General features: G+C 42.8%; 2 protein-coding genes across 3 annotated transcripts in view; both read left to right on the forward strand.

The window, feature by feature from the left end:
* Nucleotides 1-10,697, forward strand: part of LOC134187237 (synaptotagmin-like protein 2) — a 10,879-nt gene extending 182 nt beyond the window's left edge. Inside the window, exons 1-8 of the mRNA XM_062655353.1 lie at nucleotides 1-2,484; nucleotides 2,615-2,839; nucleotides 2,910-3,091; nucleotides 3,693-3,795; nucleotides 4,035-4,196; nucleotides 7,764-7,966; nucleotides 8,088-8,223; nucleotides 10,321-10,697. The exon at nucleotides 1-2,484 is cut by the window's left edge and continues 182 nt beyond it. Of these exons, the coding sequence (XP_062511337.1) occupies nucleotides 1-2,484; nucleotides 2,615-2,839; nucleotides 2,910-3,091; nucleotides 3,693-3,795; nucleotides 4,035-4,196; nucleotides 7,764-7,966; nucleotides 8,088-8,223; nucleotides 10,321-10,539 (3,714 nt within the window). The 3' untranslated portion in view covers nucleotides 10,540-10,697. The remainder of the gene's footprint in view (nucleotides 2,485-2,614; nucleotides 2,840-2,909; nucleotides 3,092-3,692; nucleotides 3,796-4,034; nucleotides 4,197-7,763; nucleotides 7,967-8,087; nucleotides 8,224-10,320) is intronic.
* Nucleotides 10,698-11,240: 543 nt separating this feature from the next.
* LOC134187240 (synaptotagmin-like protein 4) lies at nucleotides 11,241-16,385 on the forward strand. 2 transcript variants are annotated; one of them, XM_062655357.1, is made up of 7 exons: nucleotides 11,241-11,337; nucleotides 11,462-11,635; nucleotides 12,970-13,072; nucleotides 13,526-13,687; nucleotides 13,841-14,037; nucleotides 14,150-14,285; nucleotides 16,009-16,385. In XM_062655357.1, the coding sequence occupies exons 2-7, from the start codon at nucleotides 11,484-11,486 to the stop codon at nucleotides 16,225-16,227; spliced, it is 969 nt and encodes a 322-aa protein (XP_062511341.1). In that variant the 5' UTR covers nucleotides 11,241-11,337; nucleotides 11,462-11,483; the 3' UTR covers nucleotides 16,228-16,385. The 2 variants fall into 2 exon arrangements, with proteins under 2 accessions (XP_062511341.1, XP_062511342.1); XM_062655358.1 differs by having other exon boundaries at nucleotides 13,586-13,687.
* The last annotated feature ends 205 nt before the right edge of the window (nucleotides 16,386-16,590 follow it).

Consider the following 16,590-nt stretch of genomic DNA (forward strand, 5'->3'; position numbering starts at 1 on the left):
GAGAAGAGAGGAATTCGTGCGCGACTGGCAATGTTTGAGAAACTCACCGGACATCATACGGCATATGTGAGGGATGTTGATGGTACGAGTGAGGAGTTTGGTGACGAGACCAAGGATGAAGTTAGTGTACAACAGTCTATGGATGACGAGCAACGAAGCGATACATATGAGCAGCGGGAATATGAAGAAGAAGACACAACAGTGATGATAAGGCAGGCAGCAGAGGCAGCAGCAGCAGAGGATGTAATTGAAGCAAGCGAAGAATATAAACCAGATGAAAGCATTAGCCTCGAAGAAACTGCAAACGTAGAAAACGTGGACGAGGCCTCGACTATATTTGAAGTTGACATGGACGAGGCAGCTGCAGTGGAAGTTGAAGTTAATGTTGAGGTGGCAGAGGACAGTGAGAAAAGTGACATCGAATTGTCAGATGATGCACCAACAGAAGAACGTGAAGAAGAACTTGGTACCCAGTCTGAAGTGAAAGAACATGAAGATGCGATGGCTGAACATGAAGATGTGATGGCTGACGTTGTTGTTACGACACAGGAATATCTAGAGACGCAACCTCCACCACCACCAGTACTAGATGAAGATGTGAAGAAAGAAGAAGAAGAAGACATCGTGGCTGGTGAAGATGGTGATACCTCAAGTGCTGCATCTCATGTGGTATCCAGTACATTAGACGTTAGACTGTCACCCAGTCGTCATCGGTCTGATGCACCTACTGATGAAAAAGTTGAAGAACCTTGTCAAACGATGCAGCAGACGTTTGTTGAGTTTGAAGCTGGTGCTACTGCAATGGCAAGCACCGAACTGAGTCGTTCGGAAGCTTTTGTAACACTTACACAGGTTAATAGAGAACAAGAGAAGAAAGGAAGAGGAGAGAGTCTCGATGACATAGAGAAGACAGTTGTTGTACAGAACAAAAGTGAAGTGCATGGAGAGGCTGTGAAACAGCAAGAAGCACGCGGTAAAACACACATTAAGTTTGCTGCATGTGTAGAGAAACCTTTTACAGACCCTTTGGATCAGTTTCGTAGGAAGAGTAGGCAACAGCTACATCCACGCTTTTCTGATGGCAGTTTGAAAGAATATGAAGAGACAATGGGATTGAAACGTGAGCCAGTGCCTGGTGAAGTTCCAGACTGGACTGACATTCAGTTGAGGCACGTTGATGAAGATCAAAATGTGCAAGAAACAGGAAGTAATGACGATAAAGAAGAAGAACGATCAGAAGTGAAAGAATGGAAGAGAGCACAGTCCAAAAAATTCAGCATCAAATCTCGTATCAAAGTGTTTGAACAAATTACACAAGAAGTGAGTCCTGCCACAAGCCCTGCTACTAGTCCAACAAGAACATCTCAACATGAGGCTTGGAAGAGTTTTCATGTTATGCCGACTGTAAGTGAACAAGCCAGTGTAGATAGGCAGTCGAGTCCAATTAAGGAAGAAGTAGAGATGATGAGAGTTGAACTAGTGCAAAGTGCAGTCATTCCTGATATTATTATTCCTTCACAAGGCAGTGGGTCATTGGACTCTGATGATGAAGAACAACTAGTTGTATCTTCTACACCTACGAAAGCTCGTTTAGAAGATAATGCAGAGCAAACCACAAAAGTCAAAGTTTTACAGAGTGAATTACCATTACCGGCCCCTTCTCTGCAGTTGGAATTATCTGAGGTTGTTACAGAGATGGTTAGGACACCCACGTCCCAGAAATCAGTAGACAAGAGTTACCTCTTAGAATCAATGGAGGAAGTTGATGATTATGTGGTGTATCAGTCAGATGATGTAGAGGAAGCGGACTGGTCAGGTGAGGAAGATGCGACTGAACGTAAACAACCTGTAGAGGAAAGACAGAATGTGGAGGAACCGAGTGAAACTCATATGCAGTCGGATGTCGAGCAGACACCCATAGTGACCCTCGATGACTTACAACCTCGAGGAGTAAGTCAGTGGAAACTGGTGTACGGTGTGACACCAACAGTTGAAATATCAAGTGAGGATGATGACCACACCAGTTCTAGATCACATGCACGAAGTATGGATGAGATTCAAGAAATATCAGAGGAACAGTTGGATGAAGTGGATATCCCACCACACTCAACAGCAACAACTTCTAAGGGAAACGTCCAAATGGTAAAGAAATTATCAATCGAGTCGGATGAGTCGTCGTCGATCATCATCACCGATGACGATGAGAGTGTAACTGAGCTGGCTACTGAATTTCTTCGATCTGGTGAAGTTTCTAATGACAAAGTCAAGCCAATGGAAATCAAGACGGATGGTTTAGTTCGTGTTGTGATATCAGAGTTCTCACCAGACGATTGCAAAGATCACGAAGCACGAGAAACAGAGCAACGTCTTATCTCCCAGCAGCCGTCTGCCCCAGCCCCCATCCCACCAGTCACAACAGCAAGACCTCCTTCAGAGCCAGAAGCAATGAATGAGGCTGCGGCTGCTACTGCAGATACAGCCAAGGTAATCTCCTACGTTTGTCTCAGCTAGTCAGAGTGACCTGCATCCAACACACTTCTATAGTTTCGTGCATGCATTCCATCGGGCGTGACACACTTCGACCGTATTGTAAGTCATTTGTTTTGTATTACAGAGTCGAGAACGTACGCCTGTTACTGTGAGTAGGGAACCGTCACCGGTTGTGTCAGTGACATCGGAGCCTCCATTGAAAGACGTTACCGCAGCCAAGGAATCAAAATTAGCTTTACAGGAAACCGTTTCGTCAGCATCAGGAGATTCTCATTCTAGTCATTCGACTCCTCAACCCGAAGGTTATCTTTCACCATTTCGTGGAGGTGGACTTTTAAGGAAGCAAATGGTACACACAATTGTGTTGCTGCATTATGGTGTTGTTCAACTGACTTGATATTATGTGATGCATTTTGTAGTCAGGAAGTGGTGACAGCTTGAGTGCAAGTACATACAGCTTAGCGGGTAGAGGCAAGAACATCACTGTGACTGGACAGTTGTATTTTGGTGTCCGACACAACCATTTGACGAATCAGTTGGAGGTGAACATCATTGAGGCAAGAGGATTGGCTCCTGCTAATTCAAATGGAACTTCAGATCCGTAAGAAAACAGTCTTTGAAGTGATGAATGGCAGACACAAGCAGATAGGACAGGAATAAAGCACAACGGTGGACAGATGGATGGAGGACAGACAGACAAACAGACAGATAGACAGACAGACAGATGGACAGACAGACAGACAGACAAATTGTTTTCTCTCCCAAACTGTAAATGTAACAATCGCAAAAATGAAAGTATCCAAAGCATTAACAAAAACTACTGAAATGTCTGAAGTCATAGCTATTATCCTAATGAACATAGTGCTGAATATCTACATCAAAGCAAAAATCATCTATCTTACCTACATGCAATCTACTTATCTACTTTAATATAACTCTAGCATTACATCTCTGGATAATTATAGAAATCTGTCTACACCATTTCGTCCTGAAGTCGGCTTCAGTACTTCTGCCTTCCGAATCTTTTGATTTCTACAGACAGACAGACAGACAGTAGTATTTAGTTGCTTTGCTTAGATGGTGTATAATAGTTTAATGCTTGAAAATATATATATATTGACAGACAGACGGACAGACAGACAGACAGGATAAGAACCAACTTAATCAAACAACTTTAAGATGGCCGGCCTTCTCATTTTTAGATACGTGAAGACCTACTTGCTACCTGACAAGTCAAAGGAAAGTAAACGCAAAACACCGGTTCTACGAAAGACATTAAATCCAGTCTTTAACAAGACGCTAACGGTACTTTATATCTACAGTCAAAAATGTCATGTCTGTCTGTCTGTCTTTCCATCTGTCTGTCTGTCTGTCTGTCTTTCCATCTGTCTGTCTGTCTGTCTGTCCATCTGTCTGTCCATCTGTCTGTCTGTCTGTTCATCTGTCTGTCTGTCTGTTTGTCTGTTTGTGCATTCATCCATCCATCTGTCTGTTTGTTTGTCTATCACAAACATTGTACTTTTCTCATGATGTTGCATCGATAGTACAAAATCAGGAAAGACGACGTTGGAATGAGACGACTGTGGGTGGCTATATACGACTGGGATCGCTTTGGTCACAACTCGTTCCTTGGAGAAGTCCGTCTCGATCTTTCAGAGCATGACCTCACAGCCAGCATGCCACAGTGGTACGACCTGCAAGAACTGGTAAGCACCACGTTTACATTCACTATACTTTCTGTAAACTGTAAGTCAAGAAAACTTCAAAGTCAATTAATTTTTACCATTTCCTCTAAAAGGCAAATTAAAACAGCGGAATTAAAATGACAACAAGATATATAATTGACGACAGATTTACATTGTTACTGAAATAAGTAGCAAATTTTAATTAGTGTGCTGCTGTTTACTAATACACTCAAACCTTCCTAATCCGGACAGTATGAGACCAGCTGCTGTCCAGACTCTAGAAATGTCCGTAAGATAGAGATAGCTAACGCACGTTATCCTTGGAATCCCAGACCATTTCATTGTGAACTTCATAGTATTTCTGCATACAGTATGCTTGTACAGTACACACTTGTACTACACTGTAATGTACATGTGTACTTTGTACTACAGTTACATATAGTCTTTACCCTTTGAGCCTCAAGACCTGATGCGTTGGAAAAGTGTCCGGATCTCGGAGGTCCGTTAGGTTTGAGTGTATTATGACGATTGGAGATTGAAATGCCATTGGGTTTACATCTGAAGTGCACTTGTTAGTATTGGAGAGTCCAGGCACTTTGGGAGTTTTGTACTTACCATCCACAGTACACGTTGCTTTTACTTACTAACACGTATGACAAACATAAAGCCCCACCCTTTATCATGGGGTAGTAGTAGTACCTTTAGTATAAAATTTCATACCCAGCCACCATTGCACAATGACAAATGAGGTGAGATCATTGGCTTCCTGTCAGATGTTGATGTTACAACTGCTACTTGCCAGACATTACAGTAGCAGCCAGCTAGTACACTGTAGCAGTCTAAACTGCTTATTTGCATAAATGAAATAAAAGTCTAGTAAACGTTTGAAAGGCAAAGCAAAATGTGAAATTTTTGAATGTCAAATTATTCTTGATTTACAGTACCGGTGTGGTTTTGGAAATTTTTGAGAGTTGGTTTGTAGGAATTTATGTCATCAGTTGTTGCTATGGTAACACGATGCTTTTGGTCTTTTTGGTTTTGTGTGTTAAGAATTTGAATGTTGATTTGTTGGATTTTACTCCATTAATTGTTGCTGTAGTATCATGATGCGGTTAGTCTCTTTGGAGTGTTTGTCTCTTTGGAATGTGTGTGAAAAAGTTAGTGTGGGCGTGGTGTTATACCCTGAACCACACACACACACACACACACACACACACACACACACACACACACACACACACACACACACACACACACACACATTATTTGTGCATAACATCAAACCAACTGAATTTCTTGACGCTCGGACTCATCAATCTAGTTTTAAGTTTGATTGAAATAAAAATAAATTTGGAAAAAATAAATTTGGAATGTGCATGAGCACTGACGTTTACTCTTTGTGGCAAGGCTAGTAAGACACTTAGCAAGTACAGCTGTGGCCAAAAGTTGTAGGATACATGTCATGTTTTATGTAAATTGGTCATATTTGGTTAGAAATGCAGTTATAGTTCAGTAATAATTTCAGTATAACAATTATAATTTGAGATAACAATACTTTTATTATAAATATTAATTATGCCCAAAAACTAACAAAACAGGATCATTAAATATATGGAGTAACATGTAACATAGGAAAAGACATCATTTGAGATCAGAATAACAGCAACAAATTAGCAATATCACAGTAATAATTGCTAGTATTTTGTACACAGTCCCTTGGCACGGATCAGAGCTGATACCCTTGTCGGCATGCTGTTCACCAGGTTCTGGCACCTCTCAGGAGCTATCCTCTGCCACTCTTCCTGGAGTACAGCCTTCAGCTGGGCCTTGCTGGTCGGCTGGTGACGTCGGACAGCTATTTTTAGGTCACCCCGCAGGTTCTCAATTGGGTTCATGTCTGGTGATTGCCGCGGCCAGTCCATCACCCGAACACTGTTGGTCTGGAATCATCGTCTTGTTGAGACTGAGGTGTGGCATGGAGCATTATTATCCTGCTGGAATGTGTAGTTCTGGCAATTCCGGAACATCTCACGAGCTACAGGTAACATTGTATCACGGAGAGTAGCCTGATACTTCTCGGAGTTGATTGTTCCGTCACAGACAGCCTTCCAACTCCAGAACTTGACATGCACCCCCAGACCATAACAGATCCCGAGCCATGCTTCACTGTGGGAATGATGCAGTCTTTGTTCCACTCTTCTCCGGGCCTTCTTCGTACCCTCACATTCCCTGGAGTTGGGAACAACTGGAAACTGGATTCGTCAGACCATAACACACGGTTCCACTGTCTTTGAGTCCATTTTTATGCCTACGAGCCCAAGCCAGCCTCTTCCTCTTCTGGTCAGGTTTGATGAGTGGCTTCTTTCGGGCCTTGCATGACCTCAGACCATGGTCTAGCTACCTTCTGCGAGTTGTCCTGACGGAAGCAGTCACAGCGCCACCATTAGTCCATTCTTGGTGCAATTTTACTGCTGTTTTCTTTCTGTCTCGCAAGTTCATCCTGCACAGGTTCTTGTCGTCTCAAGCGGTGTTGACCCGTGGCCGTCCAGTGCGGCGCCTGTCCCTTACACTACCGGTTTGACGGAGTTTCTGGAGTAAGGCTGCAATGCCAGCAGGGGATTTACGAACCCTGCGAGCAATCTGGCGGCAGCTGAGACCCTCCTCATGCAGTACCTGGATCCTGATCCTCTCCGCCTCGGTGTAGTTCCGTGTCTTGGCCATCGTGAGCTTGGTATGAGTCAAATTGCTCAGAAACTTTTGCTAGACTTATAGCTACACTTGTGCAATAAAATTGTGGTTTTAAGATATAGTTTTATAGGCTATTCTCTAAATGGCGACAAACACATCTGTAATGGAATACGTAGCTATTGGTCAAATAATTGCTATACCAGGTTAAAGTAATTTTGTCATCCCTAAATCTGCTTAAATATTGGTGTATTATACTCTCTTTGAGTAAACAGGTCATAATGTTCAGTGCAAGTCCTGGTGAGAACCATATTTTTTACTTTAACTATATTTTTTAAGGTGTCCGACAACTATTGGCTACAGCTGTAGGTATCCATGGCAGCACAAGAGTTATTTAACAGCATGTGGTCAAATATCTGTGTTCCACATTCTGTTTGTCTTTTTCAGTATCCGAGGTTCGTTTGCTTTTTGTGTTTTCTTTGTATGCTTGTGGATGAACAATGAGAACCGTGCATGCTCAAACGTTATGTCATCATTATTTTTATTTTGGTTGGTCAGTCAGATTTTCACATCAAAAAATCCAACGTCCGACCTAGAATACAATCGTGTGATTTTAATTAATCAAAAATTTTTGACAGATGGACAGACAGATGGACAGACAGATAGACAAGCAGACAGACAGACAGATAGACAGACGGACGGACAGACAGATGGACAGATAGACAGACAGGTGGACAGATAGACAGACAGACAAATGGACAGATAGACAGAAGGATAGATAGACAGACAGATGAACAGATAGACAGACAGACAGACAAATGGACAGACAGATAGACAGACAGGTGGACAAGACATGCCATGACAAATTTCTATTGTGTGAACACTTCCTGTCATTTGTGATAGAATCCGGACGAGGGACTGCCCGTTAATCGTGGCGAGGTGCTGTTGGCTCTTCGGTTTATGCCGCAAGCTCTCACAGAGGCTCAACAGTCAAAGAAGATAAAGAAGAAGAAGGAATCGAAGGGAGACTTCCAAGTGCTCATCAAGCGAGCACGAAATCTCGCCGCCATGGATCCCAGCGGACTCTCAGATCCATTCATAAAATGGTGTGTTTCTTGTTGTCCATGGTGGTTGCTTGTTTTCTCGTTTGCCTGCTTATCGCGGTGCTCACTCTCCATGATGTGAGTCACGTGGTGAGTCACTCTGATCACTGCATCTCGTGTGTAGTTATTTGCTGCCGGACCGAAGCCGGAGCAGCAAGCACAAGACGAAGACGATATTTAGGGATCTCAATCCGATCTGGGAGGAAATGATTCAGTACAAAGGCATCACGTTGGATGCGTTGCAGCACAGAGTTTTGGAGGTAATTTCGGTCGTATGTCTGATAATGAGGTTACCGGTTTGACATTGACGTAGACGGTAATTTGTGCTAATCATGCAGTTTGAATGCTCTTGCTTGTTGTTACATTACACCACACCAATTAAACGTATTTATGCCAGACCAATTAGATTTCTCGATGCTTGGATTCTCCGGTCCAGTTGATGTACGCATGCGCAGTAATATTATACTGTAAAATGACTTTGTGGTATACTAGATCCATGCCTCGTCCTTCGTACGGGCAAGATACTGTTGCGAGGTCCCGGATGTACTGAATGAATTCGAATCTTGTCTTTGCACTTTTTGATAGAAATCGACAAACTCCTCATGTAGCACTTGGTACAGAAAACGTGTACGTTGGATTGGTGCAGGATTTGGAGAGAAACGAAATCGCTAGAAGATTAAGTTCCATCGGCAAGAAATATTTGGTTGCTCGAAGCTTGACGAAGGGCGACGACATGTACAGTCTGGTGTGGGCGTGTGTTTGAAGAACTGTAATGTGTGGCATTTGCGTCATTGAGAAATTTTATGCAAGTGTCGACCCCTTGAAAGGCGCCCTTTGCAAGTTCTTTGAAATTTTTTTATGCAAACCTTTCCCTTTGTGTGCCGAGTGTGCGTGCCGATTTCGGTTGCGAACAGACAAAAGACGTGGCCACGTATTACACACACACACACACACACACACACACACACACACACACACACACACACACAGACACACACACACACAGACACACACACAAACAGACACACACACATACACCAGACAATTTAAGCTTTATATATACTAGATACATCGTACGACTACATATCAATGACTCTAAGTGTTAACAGTGCATGTGGTCCAGCGACTGTTTCTACATTCCGCTCGGTATCAACGTCTTTTGTTTACACACATTTGTATGCAGCAGTGCAATGAAAATGCTCGTGCTCAAAGTGTCACATGATCATTACTTTTTATTTTGATTGGTTGGTTCAGGTTTCATGTCCAGATATCTGAGCATCAAAAGATTAGTTGGTCTGACCTAAACTACAAGATAGAGGGAACTTTTGCCAGCAACTGGAATGAAGTAAAAGAGTACTAGGGAAACTATTGTGTTTATATGTTAGTAGTAAATGCCTTGAGCGTTTTTGGTCTCGTGTTGGGTTGGGACTGCACAGAGACATGGTGTTCACTTGTGTCATGAGTGTTGCTGAAATGCTGGGTAGTGTCGACTGTGTCATGTGGGTAGATGTGTATGTGTTTGTGTTGGTAACTTCTCACGATGAATTGATTTGTAATGGTGTGTGTATTAAGGATACTGTGGGATGAAATTGCATGAGGCAGGCATGCAGACGAACAGACAGACGGATGGACAAACAGACAGAAAGAAAGACAGACAGACAGACGGACAAACGGAAAGAAAGACAGACGGATGGACAAACAGACAGAAAGAAAGACAGGCAGACAGACAGATGGATGGACAAACAGACAGAAAGAAAGACAGACAGACAGACAGACAGACAGACTGATGGACAAACAGAAAGAAAGAAAGACAGACAGACAGACGGATGGACAAACAGACCGAAAGAAAGACAGACAGACAGACGGACAAACGGAAAGAAAGACAGACTGATGGACAAACAGAAAGAAAGAAAGACAGACAGACAGACAGATGGACAAACAGACAGAAAGAAAGACAGACAGACAGACAGACAGACAGACAGACAGCCGGATGGACAAACAGAAAGATAGACAGACGGATGGACAAACAGACAGAAAGAAAGACAGGCAGACAGACGGATGGATGGACAAACAGACAGAAAGAAAGACAGACAGACAGACAGACAGACAGCCGGATGGACAAACAGAAAGATAGACAGACTGATGGACAAACAGACAGAAAGAAAGACAGGCAGACAGACGGATGGATGGACAAACAGACAGAAAGAAAGACAGACAGACAGACAGACAGACAGACAGCCGAATGGACAAACAGAAAGATAGACAGACTGATGGACAAACAGACAGACAGACAGACAGTTCGACAAGTATATATGTTTGACTGTGCATTTTAGTATTAACTACTATCTGGTTACCAGGTTACCGTCTGGGATTTTGATCGAGCAGGAAGCAATGATTTTATCGGCGGCTTGAGGTTAGGCATGTCTCTATCTGAAAGGGATGGTAACAAAAAGAAGTCAGAGCCATGGATGGACTCGAACGACGTCGAGTCGGCACACTGGAAAGAAATGATGGAGAATCCAGGCACGTTTATAGGGAGATGGCACACTCTGAGGTCATCGATGGACCCACATTAGAACTGAATCGCTCACTCACGTGCACACACAGTAGGTATAACGTCATGGTAATGAGACTTACTGCTTAGTCTCCAAGTGTTTTCTCTTTTGTCTGTCGTTTATTGATTTTTGTGTGTTGGTTTGCAGCACGCTGTGAATATTAACTTATGAAACTTGTATTGCTAGTGTGGCATTCAATGAGTTATTGACCCTAGAGTGTGTGTGTGTGTGTGTGTGTGTGTGTGTGTGTGTGTGTGTGTGTGTGTGTGTGTGTGTGTGTGTCAGTGTGTGTGTGTGTGTGTGTGTGTGTGTGTGTGTGTGTGTGTGTGTCAGTGTGTGTGTGTGTGTGTGTGTGTGTGTACACATAGTCTCGCGTGGCCAGACCTTTTGGCGTACGCGGGGCGTGTCCTGTAGTTGCGGCAACTGTGTTTCCGGTCATGTGATCTAACCCATGGGTCTCGTGACAGTAATTTAAAGTGTCCTGGATGTTTTAAAACTCCAGGCTGCAGTGAGTGTTTGTGTACACTGTGCCTATCTATCCAACACAGAAATAGTACTGTGGCTAGGGGTACAGTACGGCAGCTGGACCCGATGAGCTTCTATAATAATATCCAGCAGTCACGTGTCAATTGAGCATGCGCAATGACAACATCTCTGCGCATGCGTTGTTTATCGCGCATGCGTCACTGACACGTGACTGCCAGACGGACAACCGGAAATGCCAGACGTGTAGAGATGCTGTACAGCAGACATCCGGCTGCCGGACCTCTAGCCACTGCGCTATCTCTCACCGTTCCGCAGAGGAGGAGACAGCAAACGGTAGGCACTTGCTATGTAGTTGTACTGTGGTTTAAAGATATAGATATATAGATATAGATATAGATATAGATATATACATATACATGCGTTGTTTGTTCAATGACTTGATATTATGTGGTACAAGTGGTGAGAGCTTGAATGCAAGTATGTACAGCTCAGCCAGTAGAGGCAAGAACATTGCTGTGACTGGACAGTTGTATTTGGGTGTTCAACACCATCATTTGAAGAATCGGTTGGAGGTGACTATCGTTGAGGCAAAAGGATTGGCTCCTGCTAATTCGAATGGAACTTCAGATCCGTAAGAAACAGTTTGTGAAGTGATGAATGGCAGACACAAGCAGATAGGACAGGAATAAAGCACAACGATGGACAGATGGATGGAGGACAGACAGACAGACAGACGGACGGACAGACAGACGGACGGACAGACAGACGGACGGACAGACAGACGGATTGTTATATTTGAGGGGTTGAGAGCTAAAGTGGTGTAAGCACCAGGCACTTAGTTTCAAGAAAATTGAATGCAAAGTTTGTGATTTACATAAAATTGAAGAGACTTCTTTCTAACTAATCAACTTGAAATGAATATACACTAGTGCAGTGAAAGTTCGTCCTAGTCGTTCCTTCCTCACTCTGGTCTGCCATTAGAGTGTACACTCAATTTGCTTAAAGTAACACGCACTGGGAGATACGCCGCTACAGCCCTCACGATACATACCTCTTACTTTCATAGTGCTATAGCGGAGTGTCTGATTTCTGACATGCCTACCTTTCTGTCACTTACGCTAATCTAGCACTAGGTAGATATCATTGCTCTGTATCATCTCCGTGGCGTAACTCAATTCTGCCTAATGTGTCGCTTATGCCACTTTAGCTCTCAACTCCTCATTTGAACTCTTACTTTACCAATAACAATTGCTAACTTTACGTATGCATAACAATAACAGTCAATGATCAAAATGTTGAACGTCTTTATCATACAGAAAATCATCAAAATTGCATTTAGACAACTTCGACAACTTTTTAAAAATCACACGAGAGTTGCAAGACTGTACAACTACAGACAGTTGCTTTCTCCATCTATCTCTAAAGTCTGTTTCGCTGTTCTTTCCATTTGCCTTTTTTTGAAATTTTTGAGATCTTATCGAGATAGTCTTCAGCCGTAGTGCCCCAAAAGCCAAAGTGTTCAAAAACCAGTGGAATACATGTTGTATCAGATCCTGCTATAGACTGCTGTTGACCATATTTTGTCATTTTGCGTTTTTCTCTCAACTCAGCTGCATAACCTGATATTTTGGCAGCTGATTGTACGATGTCACAAGAATGTGGATGAGCAAGTGAAATGTCCAGGACTTTTGTCAAGTGTCCAGTGGGATCATATGTTGTTATATCCGGCCTGTTCTCAGAGTCAGTATACCTATTTCTTGGCTCAACTTGATGAGGAATATTTAACTCGTCTAAACATTTAGCCCAAGTTGACACGATTGTGTTGTGTTGCCATACTGGGCCACCGCCAAACTTGCAGGTCAATAGATGCTAACCATGTTCATCAAGGCAGGCAGACAGACAGACAGACAGGATAAGAACCAACTTAGTCAAACAACTTCAAAACGGCCAGCTTCTCATTTCTAGATACGTGAAGACCTACTTGCTACCCGACAGGTCACAGGAAAGTAAACGCAAAACACGGGTTCTACGAAAGACATTAAATCCAGTCTTTAACGAGACACTAACGGTACTTTACATCTACAGTCACAAAAATGTTATGTCTGTCTATCTGTCTGTCTGTGTGTCTATCTGTCTGTCTGTCCATCTGTCTGTGCGTCTATCTATCTCTCTGTCCATCTGTCTGTCTGGGTGTCTATCTGTCTGTCTGTCCATCTGTCTGTTTGTCTGTGTGTCTATCTATCTGTCTGTCCATCTGTCTGTGTGTCTATCTATCTGTCTGTCCATCTGTCTGTCTGTATGTCTATCTGTCTGTCTGTTCATCTGTCTGTTCGTCTGTGTGTCTATCTATCCATCTGTTCATCTGTTTGTCTGTGTGTCTATCTATCCATCTGTCCATCTGTTTGTCTGTGTGTCTATCTATCCATCTGTCCATCTGTTTGTCTGTGTGTCTATCTATGTGTCTGTCCATCTGTCTGTCTATCACAAACATTGTACCTTTTCTCATCGTGTTGCATGACAGTACAAAATCAGGAAAGTTCACGTCAGAACAAGGCAATTGTATGTGGCTATATGCAACCAGGATCGCTTTGGTCGCAACTCATTCCTTGGAAGAGTCCGTCTCGACCTTTCAGAGCACGATCTCACAACCAACACGCCAGAGTGGTACGACCTGCAAGAACTGGTAAGCACCACGTTTATATTCACTATACCTTTTGTATATGTACAGCGTGTTGGAAATTTTGAGAATTGATTTATAACACTATATATCATTGATCATTGCTATGGTAACATGATAAGCCTGGTTCACAATGTGTCATTCAACTTGTGTGAATAGAACGACGGACTGTCATTTAATCTTGGCGAACTACTGTTGGCCATTCGGTTTATGCCACATACTCTCACGGAGGCTCAGTTGGCAAAGAAGAAGAAGAAGAAGAAGGAACCGAAGGGAGATTTCCAAGTGCTCATCAAGCGAGCACGAAATCTCATTGCTATGGACCACAGCGGACTCTCAGATTCGTTTGTAAAATGGTGTGTTTGTTGTACATGGTGGTCGCTTGTTCTCGCTTGCCTGCTTATCGCGGTTGCCACTTTGGTGTGAGTCACGTGGTGAGTCGATCTGATTGCTGCATTTCGTGTGTAGTTATTTGCTGCCGGACCGAAGCCGGAGCAGCAAGCACAAGACGATGACGATATTTATGGATGTCAATCCGATCTGGGAGGAAATGTTTCAGTTACGAGACGTCACGTTGGATTCATTGCAGCACAGAGTTTTAGAGGTAATTTTGGTTGTACGTGACACCCGAGTAATAATGAGGTTACTGTACCGGTTTGGTGTTGAGATATAGTCTACGACTGACAGTAATTCATGCTATAAATCATGCATCATGCAGTCTGATATTGTTGACTGTGTCATGTGGTTAGATGTGGAGGAGAAAGACCGGCTGGAGACATTCGCCACTCAAACAAACTGCCGACGCTCTATCCTCCACTCAGAGTGCCGTTCAATGTTTGTGCATCCTCGATAGGGATACACATTGCTATTGGCTCTTTGCTGATTAGAGAATGGAGGGTCAGTGGGTTTCTTTGAGTGGCGAATGTCTCCAGCCGTCTTTCTCCTCCTGGGGGGAGACGACCGGCTGGACACTCAAGCCTAGGTTCTCCCCAGTATACAAAAGGCATGGCACTGCACCGTGCCTTTGCTCCTTACTTGGTATAGGCCCGCGTGCTTTACTGAGTAGGCAGTGATTAGCTTTATATATATATATATATATATATATATATATATATATATATATATATATATATATATATATATATATATATATATTATAAACTCACCTACTTGGGTATCTAACACACATTATCCAGAAAACATGTCTGTACAATCTAAAGCCAGTCTATGCAATATCATTTTGGCGTTATATTGCCAGAGTTTCACCGACAGTGTTCATGTATGTTACTGACTGCCTGGCTGACTGTCAACTTTCTTTTGAAAGATAGACGTCGTGCGATGGTCTTCAATACTTCCAAACTGTGTGGTGACCACAGGCCAAGAGATTCGCACACAAGAGGGTGGAAAATACTCCCAGTTGATGTGACATTGGCTTCATGACGTTGGTATTTTTCCCTTTCTCCAGCTGCAGCTGCATTTCCCGCACTGTAAGCTGCTTGGGTAACGTATGACGTTTGCATAGTGTTGCTGACTGTTACATCAAAATAGGTGGCACAGCCTTGTTTAAAGTCAGGATGAAAAATATTATCTGATCTGGTACAAGTATCAGTGTTGCAGCGTTGTTCCTTACAGCAGTTGCCATTATCCACAACCAAAGCGTGAAAAAGAACTTTGCATAAGGTGTCATGTCGGTGTGTTCTTACGTTGTTCTGGCCACATCCAAGCAGGTAGTCACCAAATTTATCTAAGATCTGTCCACAGGAACAGCGCTTGGAACCCAAATCTGCCGGGAAAAGTGAGATGCCCAACCAGATGTGCAATGATACCACAAACTCTCTGTGGGGCATGGCGAGGCCAGTGTTGGGGTTGGGGATTATATATATACATATATTCTGGCAGTCAATAATTAATTTACTTTGCCTACCCGACAGACAGACAGACAGACAGACAGACAGACAAATTGTTATATTTGAAAGCTTACTCACCAATGACATTCGCTAACTTTATACAAGATTTAATTAATTAATTATTTATTTATTTTATTTATTAAGTTATTTAATTTAATATCAATCAATTAATTAATTAAACAAATCAGTCAGTGAACAAAACGAATGTCTCTATCATACTTAAAGTCCTCAAAGTTACACCTGGACAATTTGGTCAACTTTAAAAATCACACGAGCATTACAAGACTGTACAACAATAGACAGTAAACATCCTCCATCTGTCAGACAGACAGACAAACAGGCAAGTGGACAGACAGACAGTCCAACAAGTATATATGTCTTACTGTGCATTTTTGGTATTAACTATTATCTGGTTACTAGGTTACCGTCTGGGATTTTGATCGAGCCGGTAGCAATGGTTTTATTGGTGGCTTGAGGTTAGGCCTGTCGCCGTCTGAAAGGGAAGAAAGCAAAAAGTTGTTGTTATTGATGGACTCGAACGATACCGAGTCGGCACACTGGAAAGAAATGATGGAGAATCCGGGCACGTTTATAGGGAAATGGCACGCACTGAGGTCATCGATGGACCTACGTCATTAGAGAAGAATCGCTCACTTGAGTGCACATACAGTAGGTACAGTATGATGTCACAGTAATGAGACCTACTGCTTAGTCTCCGAATGTTTTCTTTGTCTGTCGTTTATTGTTATCTCTGTATGTTGGTTTGCAGTACGCTGGGAATGAGACTTATATTGGTAGTGTGGTATTCAATGAGTTATTGACCCTACATCCATATATGGTAGGCAATCGTTGCCTTATGTGGTGGGCTAACGCGCGTGAGTACTCTTAGAGATCACATGACCGGAAACAAAGTTGCTCTTTTACGCTATTTTTGGTCATTTGATCTTTATGTACTCACGCGCGTTAGTCCACTTGTGTAAGGCATACGAGGGTGTGTGTGTG

This window comes from Corticium candelabrum, chromosome 11 (assembly GCF_963422355.1).
Source record: "Corticium candelabrum chromosome 11, ooCorCand1.1, whole genome shotgun sequence".
NCBI classification, from domain to species: domain Eukaryota; kingdom Metazoa; phylum Porifera; class Homoscleromorpha; order Homosclerophorida; family Plakinidae; genus Corticium; species Corticium candelabrum.